We start from the raw sequence: 23,258 nt of genomic DNA on the forward strand, positions 1-23,258 counted from the left end.
GCAATTCTCCTGCCTCAGCCTCCTGAGTAGCTGGGATTACAGGCACATGCCACCATGCCCAGCTAATTTTTTGTAGTTTTAGTAGAGACGGGGTTTCACCCTGTTGACCAGGATGGTCTCGATCTCTTGACCTCATGATCCACCCGCCTCGGCCTCCCAAAGTGCTGGGATTACAGGCTTGAGCCACCGCGCCGGGCCTTAAAAATTGTTATAGATTGATTAGGTCTGCTGAAAATGAATTTCCTAAATTGTTTCTCTCAGAGTAAGTTAATTTCTTCTCCAATTTTGAGAGACATATTTATTGGGCATAGAATTCTAGGTTGATAGGTTGTTTTTCTTTCAGCACTTAAAAAATGTCATGCATTGTCTTCTGTCTTGCATTATGTCTAACAAAAAGTCTGTATTAAACCTTACCTTTGTTTTTATGTATATAAATGTGACTTTTTCTTCTTATTGCTTTCAATATTTCTCTTTGTCTTCTGTTTTTAGCAATTTGAATATAGTATAAGTGGGAAGTTTTTGGAAGGGAGAGGAGTATATTCTGCTTTGTGTTCTCTGACCTTCTTGCACATGGAATTTGGTTATTCTCATTAGTTTTGGAATATTCTTAGTTATCATTTCTTTTATTTTTCTTCTGCCCCATTCCTTGTTTCTTTTACTTCTGAGGTCCCAATAACACATATATTAGATTATTTGATACATTCACCGGAAGTCTTGGACGCTGTGTTTGTTATTCTCAGTCTTCTTGCTCTTTGTTTTTCATTTTCTTTGATTTCCATTGACTAACCTTCAAGTTCAAAGATTCTTTCCTCAGCCGTGTTGAGTCTACTGATGAGCCAGTCAAAGACATTCTTCATCTCTGTTACTTTGCTTTTCAGTTTTAGCATCGTCTTTGATTTTTTGCTCAAATTACCCGTATGATTTTGCATGTTGTCCAAAGTTTTCATTAGAGTCTTTAATGTATTAATCATAGCTATTTTAAATTTACTGTCAGATTTTTCCAATATCAAAGTCATATCTAAAGATCACTCTGTCTCTCAGGTGTATGTTGTTCTTCTGCTTTTTGGTGTGCCTCATGATTTTTTGTTTTTGAAAGTCAGATACCTGAAGAGGAGAGTAGACACTAAGGCAAACAGTTTTTATGTCTGTGAATTGGCAAGCATTTTCTTTTACTCTGCTTTCATTGTGGGCATTTGAGTTAATCTAGTTGGGAATTGAGCAAGGTTAGAGGTTTGCAGTTGTTGTGGTTATCCTTAGTGCATTAAAGGTTTCAAGTTCCTCTAGTAATGCCTTGTGTTTAAGATGAGGACTGGTTGGCCAGAGGGTTTTGTGTGTTTTTTTCCTCCTTAATATCTGCTCCACCTTTTGCTTTCAGTTTTCCCTTTGCGCTTCCCTCATAGAGGACCTCTTCCCATGTTCTTGTTCTGTCCCTCTCCCAGCAGTATTATTCTGTTACTTTTCACTTAATACTTGTCAGCCTGGGGACGGAGAGTGGTAGAAGGGCTCTGATTTAGTAGTAGGAGACACTGTGTCCCTGGAACTTGGGAGTTGGACCTATTCAGTGCTCCTGGCTCTCCCTGGTGTAGGGGTGAGGGTGAGCAGCATCTTTTCCTGCCTCTCCCCCAGGGATAAAGGTTTTTATTTCTGTTCTCTTTCCCCAAATACTATGAGTTTCCAATAATGGGAATTTGTTTGCTATTGTATCCAGTCACTTCAGTGAATTAAACTGCATTTGTATCATATATTGAATGAATCAGATGTTGAGTTGCTCTTAATATCACAAAGAAACTCTGTTGGTCCTGATTATTTCCCTTAGATTTTTCCTGTGTACGTTTGAAGTTTAAGAAATTATGATAGTAGGTGGATTGGGAAATCAGTGAGCCTCATCATGTGCTGGTAGGATTGCCTGTCAGCTGCCCTGTGCCAGGAGTAATTCTGTTAATCAGTTTGCAGCACCAAAAGCTGTTATAGTATGGACCAGAACATGTCAGCTGCTGGTTAAATCTTTCTGGCATATGTATAAATGATTGCTAAAAAAATATTCCAGCTAGATTATAAAATGGTTTCACCACAAATGAAGGGCTCTTTTCTTTTTTAGTATTTAGTAGCCACAATGAAGATTTTGAAGTGTCTCTGAAGCACTATCCCAGAATTAAAGGCTCCAGTCAATGCAAAAATCATCTTGGTAAGTCGTTAATGAGAACACCCACACTACCAACAGGCATAATTAGAGCCCAGACATTAACAAAATTGTAGTTCTTCTTGTTTAAAAAAATAAAAAAAAAACTTTTAAAGGCGAGTCACAGGTCTTAAATTAAGAGGGAGATAAGTCCTGTTTTCAGAACGGAGAACCTAGCTGTGAGGATGAGCTGACGGCAGCTTTTGTCACCGTATTGGTCTCAGCTGATTCTCTGGTCTGGCTAGTTCTCCCGTTCTGCTCAATGAGGAAGGCTCAATCCCTTAACAAAGAATAATCCCTTTTCATTCAAAAGCATGCAAGGACAGTCAGAGTACAAATCAGTGGAGGCCTTTTCCTTATTTTGCCCAGCTATGTATGTCATTCAAACCAGTCCACTGAATAATTTTTAGCCGAGCGGGGTGGCTCACGCCTATAATCCCAGCACTTTGGGAGGCCGAGGCAGGTGGATCAACAGAGGTCAGGAGTTTGAGACCAGCCTGGCCAACATGGCAGAAACTCGTTTCTACTAAAAATACAAAAATTAGCTAGGCATGGTGGTGCAAGCCTATAATCCCAGCTACTTGGGTGGCTGAGGCAGGAGAATCACTTGAACCTGGAACATAGAAGTTGTTATGAGCCAAGATTGTACCACTGCACTCCAGCCTGGGGAACAGGGCAGGACTCTGTCTCAAAATAAATAAATAAATACATAAATAAATAAATAAGTAAATAAAAAATTAGATAATTTTTAAAAATCTGAAAACTATTTTGGGTTTTAAAATAAGTGAAGTAACGGCCATTCGAATCATGTATACTGTGCTTAGCTTTAAAGTAGCTTAGTGTATAGTTACATGTGTCTCACCATTCATTAACTTAAGCAGCATTCTTGGCTAGGTAAAGATCTGTAGGAAGCCAGCTCGAAGACAGAACCAAGTGGGCTGATTAATAACATCAACATATCCGTCCATTGTTAAGTCCAAAAACCATGCCAGAAAATTCCTTGATTCTCTCATGATGAACCAGCTAATTTTTATTATTTAGTTGTTGAATTTCCATTTGATTTTTGTTATCGTTTTATTTTATGCTGAAATTGTTCAATATCATTTTAGTTTCTTAAATATCTTAATTATAGTTTATGTCTGATACCACCGTTATCTGAATGCCCTATAGGTCTATTTCTAAAGTCTGTTTTCTCTCTTAGTTTTCATTCAAGTCTTCCCTAACATTGTCTATTTGTTTGAGTATGAGACATTGCTTATGAAAAACTAGGGCTCTGGTTGGTGTTATCATTCTCCAGAGAAGCTTTAGGAGAAGGCAGGTAGGCTAGGAGCATATCTCCCTAACTTAATTGTGGATTGAGATAAACTGAGACCAAGTTTCAGCCCTTGTGAAGACTGGGCTGTTTCCTGTTACTATTATTCCTAGTAAAAGGGAGGTTTAAGGGATATAGCCCTTGAAGGTTCCAACTGGAAGCCTGGAGTAGTTACCAGCCCTTCAATGTCAACATTTCCCCCAGCACTCTGCTTGTCATTTTAGCCATTTTGTCTGTGCTTTTGAAATAAACAGTTGCCTCATAGGTGAAAGTGGTCCCAAATGTAAGCCTTACATCTCTGAGTTCCCCACGACCTGGATGTTGGCTCTGCAATTCTTTGCTGCTTTGAGTGCTTTCTAGTATCTTCAAACATATTCTTCTTAACATTTTTTTCAACTTTTAAAATTTGTTCTCAGCAAGAGGTTATCTCCAGAACAACCAAGCCCACCAGTACCAAAGGTAGAACTTTGTCTGCCAATAGTTTGTTGTATATTTGTTGCTATGCACAGTGCTAGGCCCTGGGATATGGTGGTAAATGAAACCATTTAGAGACATTTTTATGTTCCTTCTGCTATTATCAGTATGTCTTCTCTTTTCTCCAAATAATTCTACATAAGTGTAATTTGTGCTGCTATGTTAGTCATCTAGCTATGACCAGACCACACTGTAAGTGTCTGTTTGTAGTCATCAAGTCAGACAGGCATGTAAGTGTGGCAGTCTGGCCTGGCGCTGTATTATCATTCTGCTTTCTTTTGTTACAGCACATGTTGCCTGCCCTATGATAGCTTCTTGCATCTGTGTCTGTCTTCCCCACCAGAACATGTGTTTCTTGAAAAGCAGACAGTTTCATATTGTTCTGTTCATCCAGCCAAGATAAACAGACTTGTTCTTTAACAGAGGTGTATTTGAATTCACATAATGCTGACACTGGTGTCCTGTCAGTCTATCTCAGACCTCCGTCTTCTTCAGGTCCCCTTGATAGATGTACTTCATGTGCTGGCCTTCAAGATTCCTAAAATACTCTCCATGAGGGGAGAGGGACAAATGCTCACACTCCCAACAGAGAGTCAACTTTAGTCAGAAGAAATGCAGCATGAAAGAGCAGACTTTTAGACTCACAAAGAAGAGTCTGTTTCAAACACGTGGATCTGGGACTGGCTGGGGCTGCTTCAAGTGCTGTTTGAAGGCAGGATATGTCTGTGTTTCTTCCTCAAGCCCTCTTTAGGCACTTCCTCTAAAATTACGTAATGATGGAATAGCGTAAATGAGTAGTAAATTCATTGAGCCTGAGGGTGTTGTATGAAATCAGCTACTATAATCACAGAATTAATTAATTCATTCATTAATTGATTCAACAAATGTTTATTGAATACCTTCTTTGTGTCAGGCACTATTCTTGAAATTGGAAATAGAGCAATAAACAAATAAATTTCTGCCCTCATGGAGCTTACATCTTTGAATTCTCTATTATAGTACTGATGTTTGTTCAGATATAACAATTTTCTTTTTCTTTCCTTTTTTTTTTGAGATGGAGTCTCGCTCTGTGCCAGGCTAGAGTTCAGTGATGTGATCTCGGCTCACTGCAACCTCCACTTCCTGGGTTCAAGTGATTCTTCTGCCTCAGCTTCCAGAGTAGCTGGGGCTACAGATGCACGCCACCACGCCCAGCTAATTTTTGTATTTTTAGTAGAGATGGGGTTTCACCCTGTTGGCCAGGATGGTCTCGATCTCTTGACCTCGTGATCTGGCCACCTCGGCATCCCAAAGTGCTGGCATTACAGGCGTAAGCCATCTCACCTGGCTTCAGATATAACCATTTTTTGTATGTCAGTTCAAAAGATGGGGAATATTCCGATAACATTTTTATTTTCTCCTGCATGTGAGATGTAATATTTTAAAATATAGAAATTTAAAACTTCTCCGCTTTCAGTCTTAGAGTTTACAGCATGTTTATTTCACTCCAGTACACCCTAGATGTGATTGTACTCATTTGGAAGGAAGAATTAATTGCCTTACGACATCTTTAAGTACATGGTAGATAATCAGCAAAAATTTGTTGCTTAGCCTTAGAATACTAAAAACTAACATTGCGGATTATAAATTTTTAATCAACTAAGTTTATATGGAAACATTTTGCAAAATAATGAAACTTACTAGACTAGGCACAATAATTTTGTAGGAAGGAGATTGGAATTATGATATTACTTTCCTATAAATCATAAATTAATAGGCTAGTCAAAGTTCTCTTTTCTGTGTTGGCAAATCTGTATACCAGCTGGCTTTAGAATCGGGGACCAGATTAGGTAAATTTGAGGTGCCACTGAAGCATTCATGTAAAGAAGCTCTGAGGAGGAGAAATAAATGCGATCATGAGTATATAGGTAGTTTAGTGACTTAAGCTGTGGGCTTGGTTGAGATTTCCTAGGGAGAGAGTACAGGGCGAGAAGTGAAGACCTGGGGCTGAGCTCTGAGGAGCTGCAGTTCTTAGTGGCTGGCTGGAAGCCACTTTCTAGAGGTTTGCCAATCTCGTTAGTCTTCTAAAAGAACTAATTTGGGTATTGATTCCCTGTATTTGACCTATATTTTATCTTATTGATTTCTGTTCTTATCTTTATTATTGTCTTTTTATTTTCTTTGCATGTGATCTTTTATTGTATTTCTGACTTTTTAAATTGGATACTTAGCTTATTAATATTTTAGGCTTTCTGGCCGGGTGCAGTGGCTCATGCCTGTAATCTCAACACTCTGGGTAGGCTGAGATGGGCAGATCACATGAGGCCAGGAGTTTGAGAACAGAATGGCCGATGTGGTGAAACCTCATCTCTACTAAAAATACAAAAATTAGCAGGCGTGGTGGTGGGCACCTGTAATCCCAGCTACTGGGAAGGGTGAGGTATGAGAATCGCTTGAACCTGGGAGGCAGAGGTTGCAGTGAGCCGAGATCATGCCACTGCACTCCAGCCTGGGCAGCAGAGCATGTATTAGTCCGTTTTCACACTGCTGATAAAGACATACTCCATGTTGAGAAATTTACAAATGAAAGAGGTTTAATGGAGAACTCAGTTCCACATGGCTGGGAAGCCTCACAATTGTGGGGGATGGCAAGGAGGAGCAAGTCACATCTTACATGCATGGCAACAGGCGAAGAGAGAGCTTGTGCAAGAAGACTCCTGTTTTTAAAACCATCAGATTTTACGAGACCCATTCACTATCACAAGAACAGCACAGGAAAGACTCACCCTCATGATTCAGTTATCTCCCACTGGGTCCCTCCCATAACATGTGGGAATTATGGGAGACGAGATTTGGATGGGGACACAGAGCCAAACCATATCGAGTGAGATCCTGTCTCAAAAAAAAAAAAAATAAAAGGCTTTCTTTTCTTAAAACATTCAAAATATAAACTTTAAGAAATATTTTACTTGAACACCACAAACTTTGATATGCAATATTTCCATTATTGTCCAGTTATATTTTAATTTTCATTAGGGTTTCATTTGATCCATGACCTTTTTGAAGTTTAAGGTTTTTGAACCTATGGGATAATTTTCCATTTTTTTTCTGTGTTAATTGCATTGTAAATAGAGCACATGGTTTTATGATAAGAATCCCTTGAAATTATTGCAGCCTGCATTCTGATTGAGTACAGGCACTTTTAATAAACATTGCATGTGTGCTGGAAAAGAATGTGCATTTTTTCAGTAGACGGATACAAGGTTCTTAATATATTTGGTAGATCAGAATTGTTAATTGTGTTTTTCATATCTTCCATATATTTACTGAATTTCTGTATGCTTGCATTACCAATTGAGAGAAGTGTTAAAATGTTAAACTATAATGATGGGCTTGTCTGTATCTCCTTTTTGATGCTAATTTTTGCTTTATGGATTTGGCCTTTCTGTGTGGCATTCTGGGTAATTTCCTTAACTCCATCTTCTAATATATGAATTAGCTTTTCAACTGCATGTATTCTATTGCTTAATTTATTGTTTTAATTTCAATGACTTTAACTTCTAGATATTCTAATTAGTACTTTTTCAAATGTGCCTAGTCTTTCTGGGTTGAGTCCTTTCTTACACTTTTTTTTTTTTTTTGAAACAACTCTGTTGGAGTCTAATTGACTTATGTCAAGTTCTTTGTTATCTGATCCTGATCTTTATTCTGTCCAGATGGTTTCATGTGTGTTATAATTTTGGGTTGTGAGCTTTCCTCGGTGGGGCTCTTTTGTGAATCTGAAGAAAGATGTGGCCTCTTTTAGTAAGTTTATTTTTGTTGTTGTTGTTTTAGTTTGCTTCTACCAGGCTTTTCGCTAGCCTGGAAGCAATTTTTATGTGACTTTGTCAGCTCCGGGAGTGTCTAGATCACAGGTGTAGTATAATTTTGAACCTCAAACCTGGGTAAAATTCAGGCTTATGAATATGAATTCACATGTTAATTTATTCCTCCCTTCACCCTGTGACCCTCCCAATTGGTGGCCAAATCTAGACACGCTTCTCTGTTTTTGCCCTCAGCAGGTGGCTGTTTTCTGTTTTAACTAGTTGACCAGTTCACCGAAAATAGAGCCTTTTGAGGGTCTCAGTTTTAACCTGGAGGTCTTGATGCCAGCTCCCTGAATCATGTGGCTGCTGGTTTCAGCCCTTACTGAGGGCCTGTGATTCCTCACCCAGACCACTGACATCTACTCCCCACTCCAGAGGGCCTCAGGATCAGCTCTAATGCTGGCAGCCTTGGTTTTTTAGCTTCCTTGTTTATTCCACCTGGTGATTTTCCTTACTTTTTCAAGGACTCAGCTATTCTTTTTAAAGGGCAATTCATTTTGTATAGAATCATGTAGTACCTGCAGAGGGAGAACTTTGAGGTTTTCTAGTCTGTCGTATTGCCAGAACTATTACTCTTCATCAGTTTTAAGGGAGAAATTTTTATTAGCACACACACTTTCTCTCCTTTTTAAGTTTTTAACCAGCTTGACATGAAGCTGCCTATCCACCTTTGTTTTCAGGGTTGTATGCATTTTCTTGATTTACATAGCTGTTGTGGTACCTTGTATTAGTCCGTTCTTAACACTGCTATAAAGATACTCCCTGAGACTCTGTAATTTATTTTTTAAAAAAGGGGTTTAATTGACTCACAGTTTCACATGGCTGAGGAGACCTCAGGAAACTTACAATCGTGGCAAAAGGCCAAGGAGAAGCAAGCACCTTCTTCATAAGGCAGCAGGAGAGAGAGTGGGCTCAGGGCAAGCTGCCAATTCTGAAACCATCAGACCTCATGAGAACTCACTATCACAAGAACAGCATGAGGGAAACCGCTCCTGTCGTCCAATCACCTTCCACCAGATCCCTCCCTCAACACCTGAGGATTACAGTTAGAGATGAGATTTGGGTGGAGACACGGAGTCAAACCATATCATGCCTATTGGGAAAGTCTGGTGTGGGGATGCTTTTAGTTGAAGCCTATTGTAGGCCAAAGGTTGGTTTTCATAAACAAGCATGCAGTCAAACCAATAAATGAGCAAATACATATATACACTTATAATGACTAGCACCTTATAAATTTGTCAGTTGTCTTTAGTGATAGGAGGTCAGCATCTCAGGACTGTGGTTAAACAGTGCCATGCCATGAGATCTGGAATGCCTCTGTTTTGTGTGAATGATGCAGACCTTTGAAGTGGTGATCCTACCATACCTTCCCTTGAGTCTGATTCTTTCCAGGAACCTTCATGGTTTTGGGGTGGGGAGGACTCATTTAAGAACAGAGGGGCAACAGTTTGTTCTTCTTTATATAGTCTCTGGGGTAGAACACACTGCTTGTTGGCTTTCTGCATGTTTTGTAGAACTGGAAGGAACAATCATGGTAGCCCCATAATTTCTGTATGACCCCCAAGTGTCTACTCTTCCTATATTGCCACAGACCAGAATTATGTTAAAAATTGCAGGCTGGATTACTAAAATTGTATTAGCAACTCTTGACCCACAGAAAAGATTAAACAAAGTCTATTAAAGAAAAAGCAACTTGATTACATTTTTAAGAACAAAATTTAAAATAGATGCAGCGTGTGTGTTATTACAGATAGAATTATAAACCTCTTTTTTAAAAAGGGGAGAATAAGATTATGGTTCTCTTCAGTTATGTAGATAAGAGAGATTAAATGGATAAGAAAGGAATCAAGAAAAGTGAGACAAACATAACATCTGATTGTCAAAGCTAAAGAAAGTTAAAAAAAAGCTGTGTTCTAAAAGTAATAGCCAGAATTTTTTCCTCAAAAGCTCTAAAATTTCTGCTTAAAGTTTGTAAGCCCAGCTAATCTCAAAAACCTCTATTCCTAGCTAAAACACCTTTCTTTACAGTAAACTTCTTGTCTCAGCAATGAGAGTCACCCTGAGATGGGAAAAACTGCCTTTTAGAATACCTACCACAGATAACCAGTGCCGGACAGGGCGTGAAGAAAAGGGAACCCCTGTATATGGTTAATGGGAATGTAAGCTCGTACACCCATTATGAAGAACAGTATAGAAGTTTCTCAAAAAATTAAAGATAGATCTATCATATGAGTCAGCAATTTGACTTCTGGGTATACATCCAAAGGAATCTAAATCAGCATATGGAAGAGATATCTGCGTTCCCGTGTTTATCACATCACTGTTCACAACAGCCAGGATATGGAATCAACCTAAGTGTCTACAGTGGATGAATAGATAAAGAAAATGTGCTGTATACACATGGACAAAGGGAGGGGAGCACTACACACTGGGGTCAGTTGGGGGGACATAGGGGAGGGATGGTGGGGGGTGGGGAGCTGGGGGGGGATAGCAGGGGAGAAAGCCACATGTAGGTGATGGGGAGGAAGGCAGCAAATCACACTGCCATGTGTGTTCCTATGCAACAATTTTGCATGTTCTTCACATGTACCCCAAAACCTAAAATACAATAAAATAAATAAATGGGAAAAAAAAAAAAAAGAAAATGTGCTGTATATACACAATGAAATAGTATTCAGCCATAAAAAGAATGAATTCTTATCATCTGTAACAACACGGATGAATCTAGAGGACATGACGGTAAATGAAATAAACCAGGCACAGGGCCAGACACTGTGGCCCATGCCTGTAATTCCAGCACTTTTGGGAGGCTGAGGTGGGTGGATCACCTGGGGCCAGGAGTTCAAGACCAGCCTGGCCAACATGGTGAAAGCCCATCTTTATTTAAAAAATACAAAAAATAATTAGCCGGGTGTGGTGGCATGTGCCGGTAATTTCAGCTACTCAGGAGGCTGAGGCAGAAGAATTGCTTGAACATGGGATGCTGGGGTTGCAGTGGGCTGAGACTGCACCACTGCACTCCAGCCTGGGCGACAGAGTGAGACTCTATCTCTAAATAAATAAATAAATAAACCAGGTAGAGAAAGATAAATGTTGCATGGCCTCACTGATATGTGGAATCTGAAGAAGCTGAACTTATGGAAGTAGAGGAGAATGGTGATTGCTATGGGGTAGGGGTTGGGTGGGGTGGGGAAGAATCACAGAGGCTGTAGTACAAAACTTCACTTACGAGGATTAAGTTCAGGAGATCTATTCTACAACATGGTCATGAGTTAATAACACTGTATTGTGTACTTGAAAATTGCTAAGAGAGATTTTAAATGTTCTTAGCACAAACATGATTAGTATGTGAAGTAATGGATGCGACAGTTAGCTTGATTTAGCCATTCCACAATGTATGTATATATCACATCATGTTACATACCATAAATACATGCATTCTTGTTGATTAAAAAAATTAATTAGAAAAGAGAATACCTAACATAGACTTTAAAGCACTTTTCCTTTAAATGCACTTTTCCTTTAGTTTTTTTTTTTTTAGATACAGAGTCTCACTCTGTCACTCAGGCTGGAGCGCAGTGGCGCAATCTTGACTTACTGCAACCTTGGCCTCCCAGGTTCAAGTGATTCTCCTGCCTCAGCCTCCTGAGTAGCTAAGATTACAGTCACCCACCACTATGCCTGGCTAATTTTTGCGTTTTTTAAATTAGAGGTGGGTTTCACCATGTTGGCCAGGCTGGTCTCAAACTCCTGACCTCAAGTGATTCACCTACCTTGGCCTCCCGAAGTGCTGGGATTACAGGTGTGAGCCACTGCACTTTTTCAACTGTAGGCAAAAATGGCTTCACCCCCTGGTTTCTCCTGTGGGCGGATGTATTCAAGGTACAGATCGCTATTGACTTGAAGATGGCATTCCTGTTGAAAACATTATAACATTATACAATTATTTTATAGTCAGGTAGCAAGTGAAACTAGTTTCATGGTACTGTGAAACAAACCTAAATTTTCAAAAATGAGAATGTTCTCAGAAAACAGTGGTTATTATCCTAACAAACTAAATCAAGTGCAAATTCTTGCTTTACTCAAAGCAGTAACAAGGTATTGTGGCTATAAACATCTATTTAATTTATTCTCAACAAGAAGAGTAGTTTTTTGTTTTTGTTTTTGTTTTTCTTCTTGGAGACGGAGCCTTGCTCTGCCGCTCAGGCTGGAGTGCAGTGATGCGGTCACAGCTCACTGCAGCCTTGACCTCCAGGTCCAGGCAGTCCTCCCAGCTCAGCCTCCTGAGTAGTAAGGAGTACTGGGGCACGCCTCCATACCTGGACAATGTTTCGTGGAGACGAAGTCTCCCTATGTTGCCAAGGCTGGTCTGTAACTCCTGTGCTCAAATGATCCTCCTGCCTCGGCCTCCCAAAGTGCTGAGATTAGAGGCGTGAACCACTGCACCTGGCCAAGAAGAGTATTTCAATTTCTGTTTTCCCTCCACAAACCTCACAAGCAGACTTTTCTCTTCCTGCTGTAGCTTTGAGAATTGCCACATTACAAACAGAGACATCAATAAAAATGCATACATATGCGTCTAACCTAGAGACAGAAAAAAACATGATGTAGAAAGTAACTTGTGTAGTTCTCTCAAAGTTTCAGGTGTCACCTGGAATTCAGAGAGATTCCTCACTGGTAATAAATGGTCTCAGTGATTGCTGGCTACTGTGAGTTACTAATATCCTTCACACAAACTTTTTTATTTTCCATTTTTCTGTTTTAAAACTCACTCTGTACTTAAAGATTCTCCAATTTTATGTTTTGTGCTATTCCCAGCACTTTGTTAAAAACAAGAAAGGGATTTGTTACAGGCTCATGCCTGTAATCCCAGCACTTTGGGAGGCCAAAGTGGGCGGATCACAAGGTCAGGAGTTTGAGACCATCCTGGCCAACATGCTAAAACCTCGTCTGTATTAAAAATACAAAAAATTAGCTGGGCATGGAGGTGCATGCCTGTAATCCCAGCTACTCCTCTGGCTGAGGCAGAAGAATCGCTTGAACCCGGGAGGCGGAGGTTGCAGTGAGCTGAGATCGCACCGCTGCACTCCAGCCTGGACTCCTCCAGCAAGACTCTGTCCCCCCAAAAATTTGTATTCAAAACTCTCACTTCTTCCCCATGAGAAATAGAAATGCAGCAAAACTATATCATTGCAGGACTAAATGGAATATTTTCAGTTGCATTATTTTTTCATGTCAAGCATTTTAACACAATTCTAAATAAATGATTTCATAAAAGGTACAAAATCTATTGGAATGAGGGTGGGACAGATACATCATCAGGATAGCACCTGATGCATGTGCCACGGGGGCCGCCTCTGGGTTCTCTGTGCTCACCTGGAGAAAGGACTGCTCTTTAAAACAAACAACAATAATCCTTGTAACTGGAACACCTAAGCCCCAGGAAGTCACATTCTTAAATGCAGTCTACACTGATTTTTACTTTGGAAAGGTCTCTCTTGAGGGAGTATAATTTGTTCTCGATTATGGTAGAGCTGTTTAGGATTTGTAATATGCTTTTTAAAAAAAAAATTAAAAAAGAAATCCTTTATTTTGATTTTTAAGGAAAAAAAGAGACCCCGGTTAGAGCATAGTGCAGTTGGTTGCCTGTGATGTTGAAAATAGTTGTGCTCTTTTCCCTTTTACTTAACACATTGTTTATTCTAGAGCAAAAAGATTCTTATTTTTTAAAATAGTAATTATGGTGTCCACCTCTTAAAAAGTGTTGCCATAGCAGTCTTTCATCTGACAGATTTTCAAGATTGTGCTCCTGGGAGAAATGGTGAAGAGAAACTGGGGTGTTAATTAGGCAGATTGAAGCTGGAGAGGTAACTAGTGCTAACAGAATTTACAATGCAGAACACCTCCGTCTCCAACCTGAGAGTGGATTTCCTTCTGCCATGATTGCAGTAGGATTCAAACTCATCTTTCCTTTCTTACCACGTCTTTCCCTCTTAAAATTACCTTATAGATCTTTGCATGTAAAGTACCCTAAATATTGAAGTCTGCTAATTTGTTTTTTTCTTTCTGGAAAGCACGTTGAAGGCTGCTTCCAGATATTCTGCACTAGCAAATACAGATTTTCTAGCAACAGGATGCCTATTTTAAATGCCTGGATTGGCCAGGTGCGGTGGCTCATGCTGTAATTCCAGTGCTTTGGGAGGCTGAGGCAGGCAGATCACCTGAGGTCAGGAGTTCGAGAACAGCCTGGCCAACGTGGTGAAACCCCATGTCTACTAAAAATATAGCCGGTGTGGTGGCGTGCACCTGTAGTCCCAGCTACTTGGGAGGCTGAGGCAGGAGACTCACTTGACCTGGGAGGTGGAGGTTGCAGTGAGCAAAGATCACACCACTGCACTCCAGCCTGGGCAACAAAGCGAGACTCCATCTCAAAAAAANAAAAAAAAAAAAAAAAAAAAAAAAAAGCCTGGATTGATTTAGCAACAACAACAACAAACTTAACAAAATTTTATTTTCACCATGAAAATATATGTTTTGGAAAATGTATGTTGCATAAGTAAGTGGGTAAACTTCAGAAGTGAATACTTAGCCAGCACGTCCTTGCCCTGGGAATGGTCCAGTTAGCAGACTTGCTGCAGCTCCACCAGTTTTCCACATCAGGGTCCTAATGAGTTGAATGAACCACACGGGTAACTTTTACTAACTGTCAAAAACTGAAGTTTATAAGTGATTGACTTTAAAAATACAAGTTAGAGAGCATTAGAAGTCGTGCCTGGAATTGCATCACGTCGTTTCCTCCCTTCAAGAAAGGCAGGGGAAAACCACGGTGTCTAAACTCTGCCTCACCTGTCAGCTGGGGATACCTGCTGAGCCAGTGATCAGTCTAAGGAAGAGGGTGATCCTTTTGACAGATGGTTGTGAGAACTGGGAAGTCGCATTGTGCTTTACCTCTCCCCAGAGTTTTGTTTTATTTGTCAAAATCTGGGCCTGCCGATGGTGGTTGTGCGTGAGAATATTATTTGTCATGCTCTGTGTCTCCCTCCCCTGCCTCAAAACAAACAAAGCCCAAACAAACAAGTCTGTGCTGTGAAAGATGCTGCCAGCCTTTCATTAAGCAAAGTCAAGCTGATTCCCTTTAGTAGTGGTAGAATTTTTGCTAGTGCTTCACATTTGGTGCCTGTCTCTACAAAGCGCCCCTGAAAGACAGAGTTGACAGTGCACAGGTTGCGTCTCTCTGGTGTGGACAGGGAGGGCAGGTACCTTCTCAGCTGTCTCACTGGCATTCTTCCCTGCCTGCCCCCAGTCCCTTAGGGCAAAGAGAATGACTGCAGCTTCTCTGAGCTTTGTAACCAACTGCAAGTGAGGAAGGTCCTGATAAATGTGTCAGACTCCCTTTCTCAGACCGAGAGTATCTGAATAAATAATAGCAAGGAAATAAATTCAGCTGTGACATGGACAGCATCCTCATATCCCAGCCCAGCACATCCAGCACAATTGGGTCACTCTTAAAAACAGCAACAACTACCGCAACAAAACTTCCAGCAAATGTGCTGTTAAAAACTCTTACATAATTGTAACAGATTTGGGTTTCCTCTGGTTCAGGTTTTCTTCCCTCTTTGATAATCAAATGATCTGAAGAAAGGCATAGAATTTCAGGGGAGAATCTGCACGACAGGCTTACAATAAGGCTATTCACAGAGACTCTTTTATGAGCTTACACAGGATCTGCATCATTCTTCGTCTCTGGCTTTGCTACAAGGCTCCATTTAAACTTAACCCAACTTGCAGACTTAACTGATCCAGGAATGACTCACTACAATGAGCCAGCTACTGTAGCTCTTTTCCTCCTGTGGATAAGGGGACTTGACACAATGGGCTTTACAGTTCTTAAATGACGGATTTTTTTTTCTGTCTTTGAGATGTGGTGCTTATGAGACCTTTTGTTTCTTTAAAAAGATTCACATGGTTTGATTATATTTTTGAGAGGTATAAACAAATCCAATATGCACTCCCTACACTTAGAATAAAACGTTAAAAATCTTGTAAATGATATAGAAGCAAAACTCATGTCACACTATTTACACAACTGATTTCAACGTATTAGAAGTTATTAACTCTTAGGTATTATTCAATTAAACTTGAAAACATTTATTTTTGAGGGTTGATTCTGATGTAATTTCTAGTAGTTCTTCAGCACTGAATTTCGTGTCTACACATTTTTTGTTATCTGCTGGTGTTTATACTGTGTTCGCAACCTAATACGATATGTAAATTTAATATTTTAGTAAAATTGGTCAGATGGATGGAGACCATGAGATGGGTGCAGTGCTAAGACAGTTCCCAGTTCCCGCCAGGGCACCTCATTTGTCCCTGAGTAGTTGGGACGGAGGGGAGACCCTGGAGGATGCATCTGGTGGCACACTGCAGGGAGAGCATTGGGGACCCACGCTTTGGATACACACCTCAGAATAGTGGTTCCCAAACTTTAGTGGAAATAGGAATCATCAGGGATGCTTGTTAGAACTGTAGATGCTTGGAGCCCACCCCCAGAGACTCTGATTCAGTAGGTTCAGGATGGGAGCCAGGTAATTTGCATTTTTAACAAGCCATGCAGTTGATTCTGATGGGGTGGCTATTGCACCACACTGAGAGTCATCCTCCTGAAGTCACCAGGGAATGCTGGGAGACCCTGCCTCCTCCCCTGCAGCACCCGGTGGGTGAGCGGGGACCTTGGTTAGGAGTGACCCCTGCTGTGATCCGAGGGCTGCAGATGCCAGGAGGGGAAGGACAGCTCTAGTATTTGCAGTGTCAGAGCAGCTCTTACATCTTCCACCTGGTCCGCCTCCATCCCTCTTCATCTTCATGTGGCAGGGAACACACCTCACCTGTGGGTCAGCGCTGGGTGTCTCAACGTGTCTTCTCACTGTGACTCTAGCTTTGTAATTAGAACTTCAGAGAGGTTGTTATCTCCAGTATTTAATCCAAATTTGCTTCTTTATCCCACACCCCTACCCGGATTAACGTAGTTTTAGATTTTTGGAAATGAGGATCTTTTCCAATTAGAAATGGATTCACAAGAACCCCTTTCGGAATTATGGATGTAACATATTTATTCATTTTGTGAGGATGAGATTTTTCCTTGAAGATCTGTTGATCTGATGGTCAAGGCCGATAGGGAAAATAATTGTTGATGATAACTACTGATGTTTACAGCAGTTTGCCTAGGGTGCTGTTGTGTGTTTTGTTTGTAGAATCCACCCCCATATGGTTGGCAGACTTTTCTATTATGAGAAATGTCAGGCTATTCACAATTAGGAAGTACAGAAAACTCCCATATATTCATCACCCACTTTCTAGAGTTATCAAGATTTATCATGTGTTTCAGCAGCCTTTTATTGTTTTTAAATCTTGCTGGTGGCTTTTGTAAGGGAGGACAAGTAATATCTTTTCTGCACCTATGGAAAGGTTCATGGCTAAGGCCCCTATAACAAACGATAGATGAACAAGAGAGAAACATACAGAGGTATTTATTGTAAGTTTTTGTGACACAGGAGCCTCAAAAGGAAGTATAGACCCCAAGACATAGGGGAACCTCTGTACGTTTCTGCTTAGGTTTGATCAAGAGTGGACAGAGGTATGATGGGACAAAAGGGTATGATTTAGCTGGCATGAAACTAGAGGGAAGTTGGCAAGGCCTGTTTGTCCAGATTCTTCCCTGTGTCCCTGTGTCTTCAGAGACAAGGAGATTTTTTTCTCTGGGTATGAGGGGCACCTCTGGAATGAGGAGCTTATGAGCTGCTTCAAGGGAAGGGCAGAGAATTCTTTCATGGCCTGCTTTAGGGGAGGAGGGAGGCGAAGGTTAAAGGGACCTTCCTGCTTCCGCTGCTTTCTCAAATGCCAAGTTGCCATATTTTGGGATACATGCTGAACCTCGTCATTTTCAAAGTGGTTTGTTTCAGGAATGAAACAAACATGAAACGCTTTGCTTGGGGCCTGAGTCCAGTGATCACAAAGAGTCAGTCATTTAAATGTGTCCTTTCCAGGAATGTGTTCCAGAAGACCTAGAACTGAAGAAGAAGATTTTTGCCCAGTTAGATTCCATCGTTGATGATCGAGTGATCTTAAGCAGTTCCACCTCTTGTCTCATGCCTTCCAAGTTGTTTGCTGGCTTGGTCCATGTGAAGCAGTGCATCGTGGCTCATCCTGTGAGTATTTTAAATCCAGAGGATTGATTGTATATCATTCTGTTTTTGTGGGGGGGGGTCAATAACTTGGACCCCCCCGAATCCATTAGTATTTTAAACTGCTTTATTGAGATATAATTCACTTACGCAATTCACCAATTCAAATTGTGTAGTTCAGTGGTTCTTATTGTATTTACAGAGTTGTGCAATACCAGTATTTTAAAAACGAATTTTATCCAAAAATCCCTTGGATTTTTATCTGTGTACCACATGTGCAGTGGAACAGAGTGAGCAATGCTTTGAGGCTTTCACCTCAAGTAACTGTGTAGCTGAGAAGGCTGACTACTAAACACAAAATTCTACTATCAGCATAAAAGTGCTACATCAAAAATGTACACATCAGGCAGGATTGTACAGATATGTCACTCGCACTGTGTAGTTTACTCAACGCAATTCAGAGTAGGATCTGTTTTCTTAAAATGCAGATTCTGGGTCCCGCTTCTGAGATTCTGACTGTAGGTCTGACGTTAAGTACTTTTTTTCCTTGTGGTTCCCTTCCACCCCTCATTGTAATTAACTGTGCAAGCTTATTTGCCAGGAGTGCGTTATGAGGTGCCCTGGACAGTGAGTTTCAAATTGGCATGCAAGCACTCAAGCAATCTTCTAATGGTTAATGTATTGAGGTGAGGAATGGGGAATGAGAGAGGAGATTCAGTGAGCAACATTTGAGTTGAACTGTGAGTTCAGTGTGACCTTGGAGAACCAGGACAGCCTGTGGGAATGGGAAGGGTGACTTAGCGCAAGCTATGATAAATATAATAGTATATAATAGTGACCACACCCTTGGCACCACCAGGTTGCCAGAGGATAAGATCAGGGAGAAGCAACACAGAGGCGCTGGGCCCAGCCTGGCTAGCAGCTGGTTGGGCTGATGAGGGGAAGAGAGGGTCGAAGCTGGGGAAGAGCATAAGCAAAGACCCTGGGCCAAGAGCAAGCTCGTCGTGCAGAACTGTGGGAGGCCAGCCTGGTGGGATGAGCACACATGCCCTGCAGCCATGGGAGCCCTCAGTAGTAGCTGGGTTTGGAGAGTCATGAGGGTTACTCTGCAGAGCTGGGACAGGCAGCTTGGGTCCAGAGCAGCAGTGTGATGTGGTGAAGGCGCTGCTTGGGGAGAGCAACACGAATGTCCTTCCTGGGGTGAAGACGGGTCAGAGAGGGGAGCAGTGATGTCACAGGAATTGAGCAGTATTCCAAGCTTGAGTGACCAGGGCCTAGGATCAAGAGCTGGGCAATTCCTCTTTCTGGGCAAGAACCATTTAGAGTGTGGAGGTAACATATGCCTACCAGATCTGCAGATGCCTGCCCGGTTTTACGTGCTGAGAAGAGCGGCAGCTTGGACCACCATTTGCATAGCTGCATGGTCCTGGGAGAGAGGACGGAAAGAATGAGGAACGATTATAAAATAAGGAGGCTGAGATGCATAGAAGTAGAAGAGAACCAGCCACATTTGGTTACCACTCAAATAGGAATGAGATTAGCATTCGAGGGACCCTGATGGAAACCAAGTCCTGAGAAGCCTGCCATGCCTTTGCTTTGGAGACATACATGTGTGCGTAAAAAGGGCTCCCGGAGACCTAGGCTGCTGCTTGATTGCTTCAGCGGAAGGTGTCAGCCTCCTCATTCGTAACCCATGTTTTTGCTTCTAAGTTAGTTTAAAACAAAACTAATCTAAATTAAATTGTTCAGAAAATACCTCCTGAGTTCTTTGACAAGACCTTTACTGCGTCTCTTTAATTTCAAACTGCCAGATGGGTGAGAGGACACCTGAGTCACTTTCTTCTCCCTCACACCCAGCGCAGTCCCCAGACCAGCAGAATTTGGCAACTGTAGATTAATGACACTTCTCTCCCTCCCTCCTACTCTTGTTCCATCACACTACTGCTTACTTATTTAATGAAACAGCATAAAGTCCAGAGCTTATTTTAAAAATTAATCTTCCTTATTGTTACAAATTATTTTTAAACAAAACTCATGTTAATTAAAGCAAAACCAGATAACCTGAGTTAGCGGTCTTTGGATCTTTCCCTTCCTTTCCTCTGTGTTACAGCTGCCCCCCTCTTTTTTTCTTTCTTTCTGTCTCTGCGGCTGTTGCCCAAGCTGGAGTGCAGTGGTGCCATCATAGCTCACTGCAGCCTTGAACTCCTGGCCTCAAGCAAGCCTCCTGTCTCAGCCTCCCAAAGTGCTGGAATTGCAGGAGAAAGGCACGCCACCAGGCCCCACCTCTTGCTCACCCCACGGGGCCTCTAGGAGAGTGGACAGGCAGTTGCTACAGAATCAAGACCCAGTGATCATCTCTGAGGCACCACAGTTTCCGCGGAGACCCCAGGCCAGCTAGGAGCGGCTCAGCCTGCAGCGCCAGGCCCTGCTTGGGGGCCCTTTGTTTCAATCACTGGTAATCTTTGCCTGGACCGAAAATAGGTTGAAGAAAAAAGGCCTGTTCATGCCGTGGCAAAAGTGGATATTCAGCAGATTGGAAAGGTTGCTTCTGTCCCCACCCACACAGAGAGGCCCGCAGCCAGCATCCCACCGCCACGGGCCCCCTGGAGCGGGGCCACACTTCCGGTCGGGGGTCGCGAAAGGCACTGGCCAGGCGAGCATGTGCGCCCAGCGCAGGAGCTCAGGCTGCGCTTTAGGGTGGGCTCCCGGGACTGGAGCCGCTGGCGGCCACACTGAAGGCCCAGGAAGGGGGCTGTTCATGCAGCCCTGCTCTGTCCTGGACGTTTTTCTTCTCCAGTGACTTTGTGTTGTTTCCTGGACTCCTCGTGGCAGTGACTCCGGAATTCCCACGTGGGGGGCTGGGGGAGGAGCACGTGGCGCTGGGGCCTGTGGTGACAGTGGCGTGCATGGCGCATCGCAGTGTGTCCTTACTGGGCTCTGTGTTTGCGCTGATGGAGGGGCAGTTTTCTACTGATAGTTTTCTACTGATAGTCTACTTTACAAAGAGGCTCCTGCTTTTCTCTCTACCTGAGTTCAGTCTGGGAAGGACATGGTCCTATGGAACTGGCGGGGTCTTGGGCGGCCTCTAAGCAAGGGGCCTGCTGTATGGACCGCCTGCCTGGAAGGGGGGCCGCGCGGTGGGCGTGGGGGGGGCCACCGGTCAGCCCCTCCCCGCCTCTTGCCTGTGCTCGGCCTTTTCGGACTCGCCTCCCGTGTGACGCTGAAGCCGTCAGCCCCGGGGGCGGTAAACGCCGGAGGCCCGGGCTTGCTGTCTGCAGAGCGCAGGGCTCTGGGCGGCCTTTGGCACCTGCACCGCCCCGCGGCCGCTCGGACCTGCTCCGGGCCCCGCCTGCGAGCGCGCTGGGGAGGACGGGCCGCCGGGGAAGCCGCGGGCGCCGAGGGCACAAGAGGCTCCAGCCCGGCTGCCTCCCGCGAGGGCGCCGCCAGCCCCGTGGGCCTCGCCGCTTGGTCCCGGAGCGAGGGTGAAGGGAGCCTCTGTGGGCAGCCGCGCTGTCGGCGCGGTCACACGGGGCCCGGGCGGCGGGAAGAATGCGCCCCTTGTGCTCGGGCCGCCGGCGCGCAGCCTTCCCGCCCAGGCCCCGGCCCCGCGCAGCCACTGTGTCTGTCTAACCCTTTCGGGCCGTGTTTCTGAGTCCGCCCCGCGCACTGCCACCCTGAAGTCTTCTCTTGCTTCCTAAGAGGGCAGAGCAGGTGCCCACGACGCCCCTTATTGCTCCTTCCCTCTTCTGTGGGCGTCACCTTGAAATAGAAGCTTTTGCTCATGGGCGCATCACTTAGGAAATGTGACATTCTACCTGTCACCCATATGGTGGAGGAAAACGCATTTAAAAGCATCATTTGGGGACCAGTTTGCTGCGATACACTTGGCTCAGTGCTCAGGCCAGTCAGGTTCTACAAGCACTGTTTTCTCTGGACATTTGCTAGTTCTCTGTGAGGAATCTCTAAGAACAGTTTCTCAAAGTAAACCAAGGACACCACAGTCGAATAGTGAAGTCCAGGCCCCTGCCTCGGGCTCCCTCGCCGGGACAACGCCTTCCTGTCTTGGGGTTGTTGGCGTGCAGGGCCGGCTGAGGTGTGTGGATGACTGTTGATATCTAGAGCAGGAAGGTGACCTTCGATTGGAAGAGACAGACGCTTAAGGTGCAATGTGGAGGAATTGAGGAAATACCAGGTTTTGGGAAGACACTGCAAATCATTTATTTTTGAGACAGCGTCTGGCACTGTCACGTAGGTTGCAGTACGATGGCACGATCGTGGCTCACTGCAGCCTCCACTTCCTGGGCTCAAGTGATTCTCCTACTTCAGCCTTCCAAGTAGCTGAGACTACACGTACACACCACCACACCCAGCTAATGTTTTTGATTTTTTTGTAGAGACAGGGTCTCACTATATTGCCTAGGCTGATCTTGAATTCCTGGGCTCAAGTGGTCCTCCTGTCACAGCCTCCCAAAGTGCTGAGATTACAGGTGTGAGCCACCGCATCCAGCCGGCTAATAATTTTTAACACTGACACAGGAGAGTGTCAGAGTCTGTGGTGACTGCAGACGGGAAGGCATGCTTCCGGAGGGTGGTGGGGTGGGAGGAAGCTTTGAAGACAAGGCGGATGGGAGCACAGAAATTCTGTCCTGGGGAGGCCAGGGATTTGAAGATCAGCCACAAACATACAGGATGGCTAGCTGTTCCTCCAAATTCCAAGTTTGTATTTTGGGTAATTGTTTTAAAACAAAACCACAGAATTCTGTATCCAGGTTCCCTTTTCCTCTCACCTTTGTGAATACATTTCTTTCTCAAGTATCTTGTTGTTGGCCGCTGAATCTAAAGGCACCTTTCCAAAGATGCATTTGCGCCTCCTGACCATTCAGGGTGGGAGCAATGCCCCAAACCCAGGGTTGTCTCCCTGACTCCCCCACTTCTCTCTCCTAAGGTGAATCCACCGTACTATGTCCCGCTGGTTGAGCTGGTCCCCCACCCGGAGACGGCCCCTACGACAGTGGACAGAACCCACGCCCTGATGAAGAAGATTGGACAGTGCCCTGTGCGAGTCCAGAAGGAGATGGACGGCTTTGTTCTGAACCGCCTGCAGTATGCGATCATCAGTGAGGCCTGGAGGATGGTGGAGGTGTGTGTGCCCTTCCCTCCTCCCCCTTCCCTTCCCTCCTCCCCCTTCCCTTCCCTCCTCCCTCCTTCCCTTCCTTCCTCTCCCCTTCCCTTCCTCCCTCCCTCCTTCCCTGCCTTCCTCCTTCCCT

At 43.5% G+C, this 23,258-nt stretch overlaps 1 protein-coding gene across 2 annotated transcripts in view; it reads left to right on the plus strand.

Moving 5' to 3' along the window:
• Nucleotides 1–23,258, plus strand: part of CRYL1 (crystallin lambda 1) — a 127,296-nt gene that overhangs the window by 76,819 nt on the left and 27,219 nt on the right. For both annotated transcript variants that reach the window (XM_017548197.2, XM_017548198.2), the window contains exons 4-5: nucleotides 17,854–18,015; nucleotides 22,937–23,131. In XM_017548197.2, the coding sequence (XP_017403686.1) occupies nucleotides 17,854–18,015; nucleotides 22,937–23,131 (357 nt within the window). The remainder of the gene's footprint in view (nucleotides 1–17,853; nucleotides 18,016–22,936; nucleotides 23,132–23,258) is intronic.

Source organism: Cebus imitator, unplaced genomic scaffold, assembly GCF_001604975.1.
Source record: "Cebus imitator isolate Cc_AM_T3 unplaced genomic scaffold, Cebus_imitator-1.0 Scaffold204, whole genome shotgun sequence".
Classification (NCBI taxonomy): domain Eukaryota; kingdom Metazoa; phylum Chordata; class Mammalia; order Primates; family Cebidae; genus Cebus; species Cebus imitator.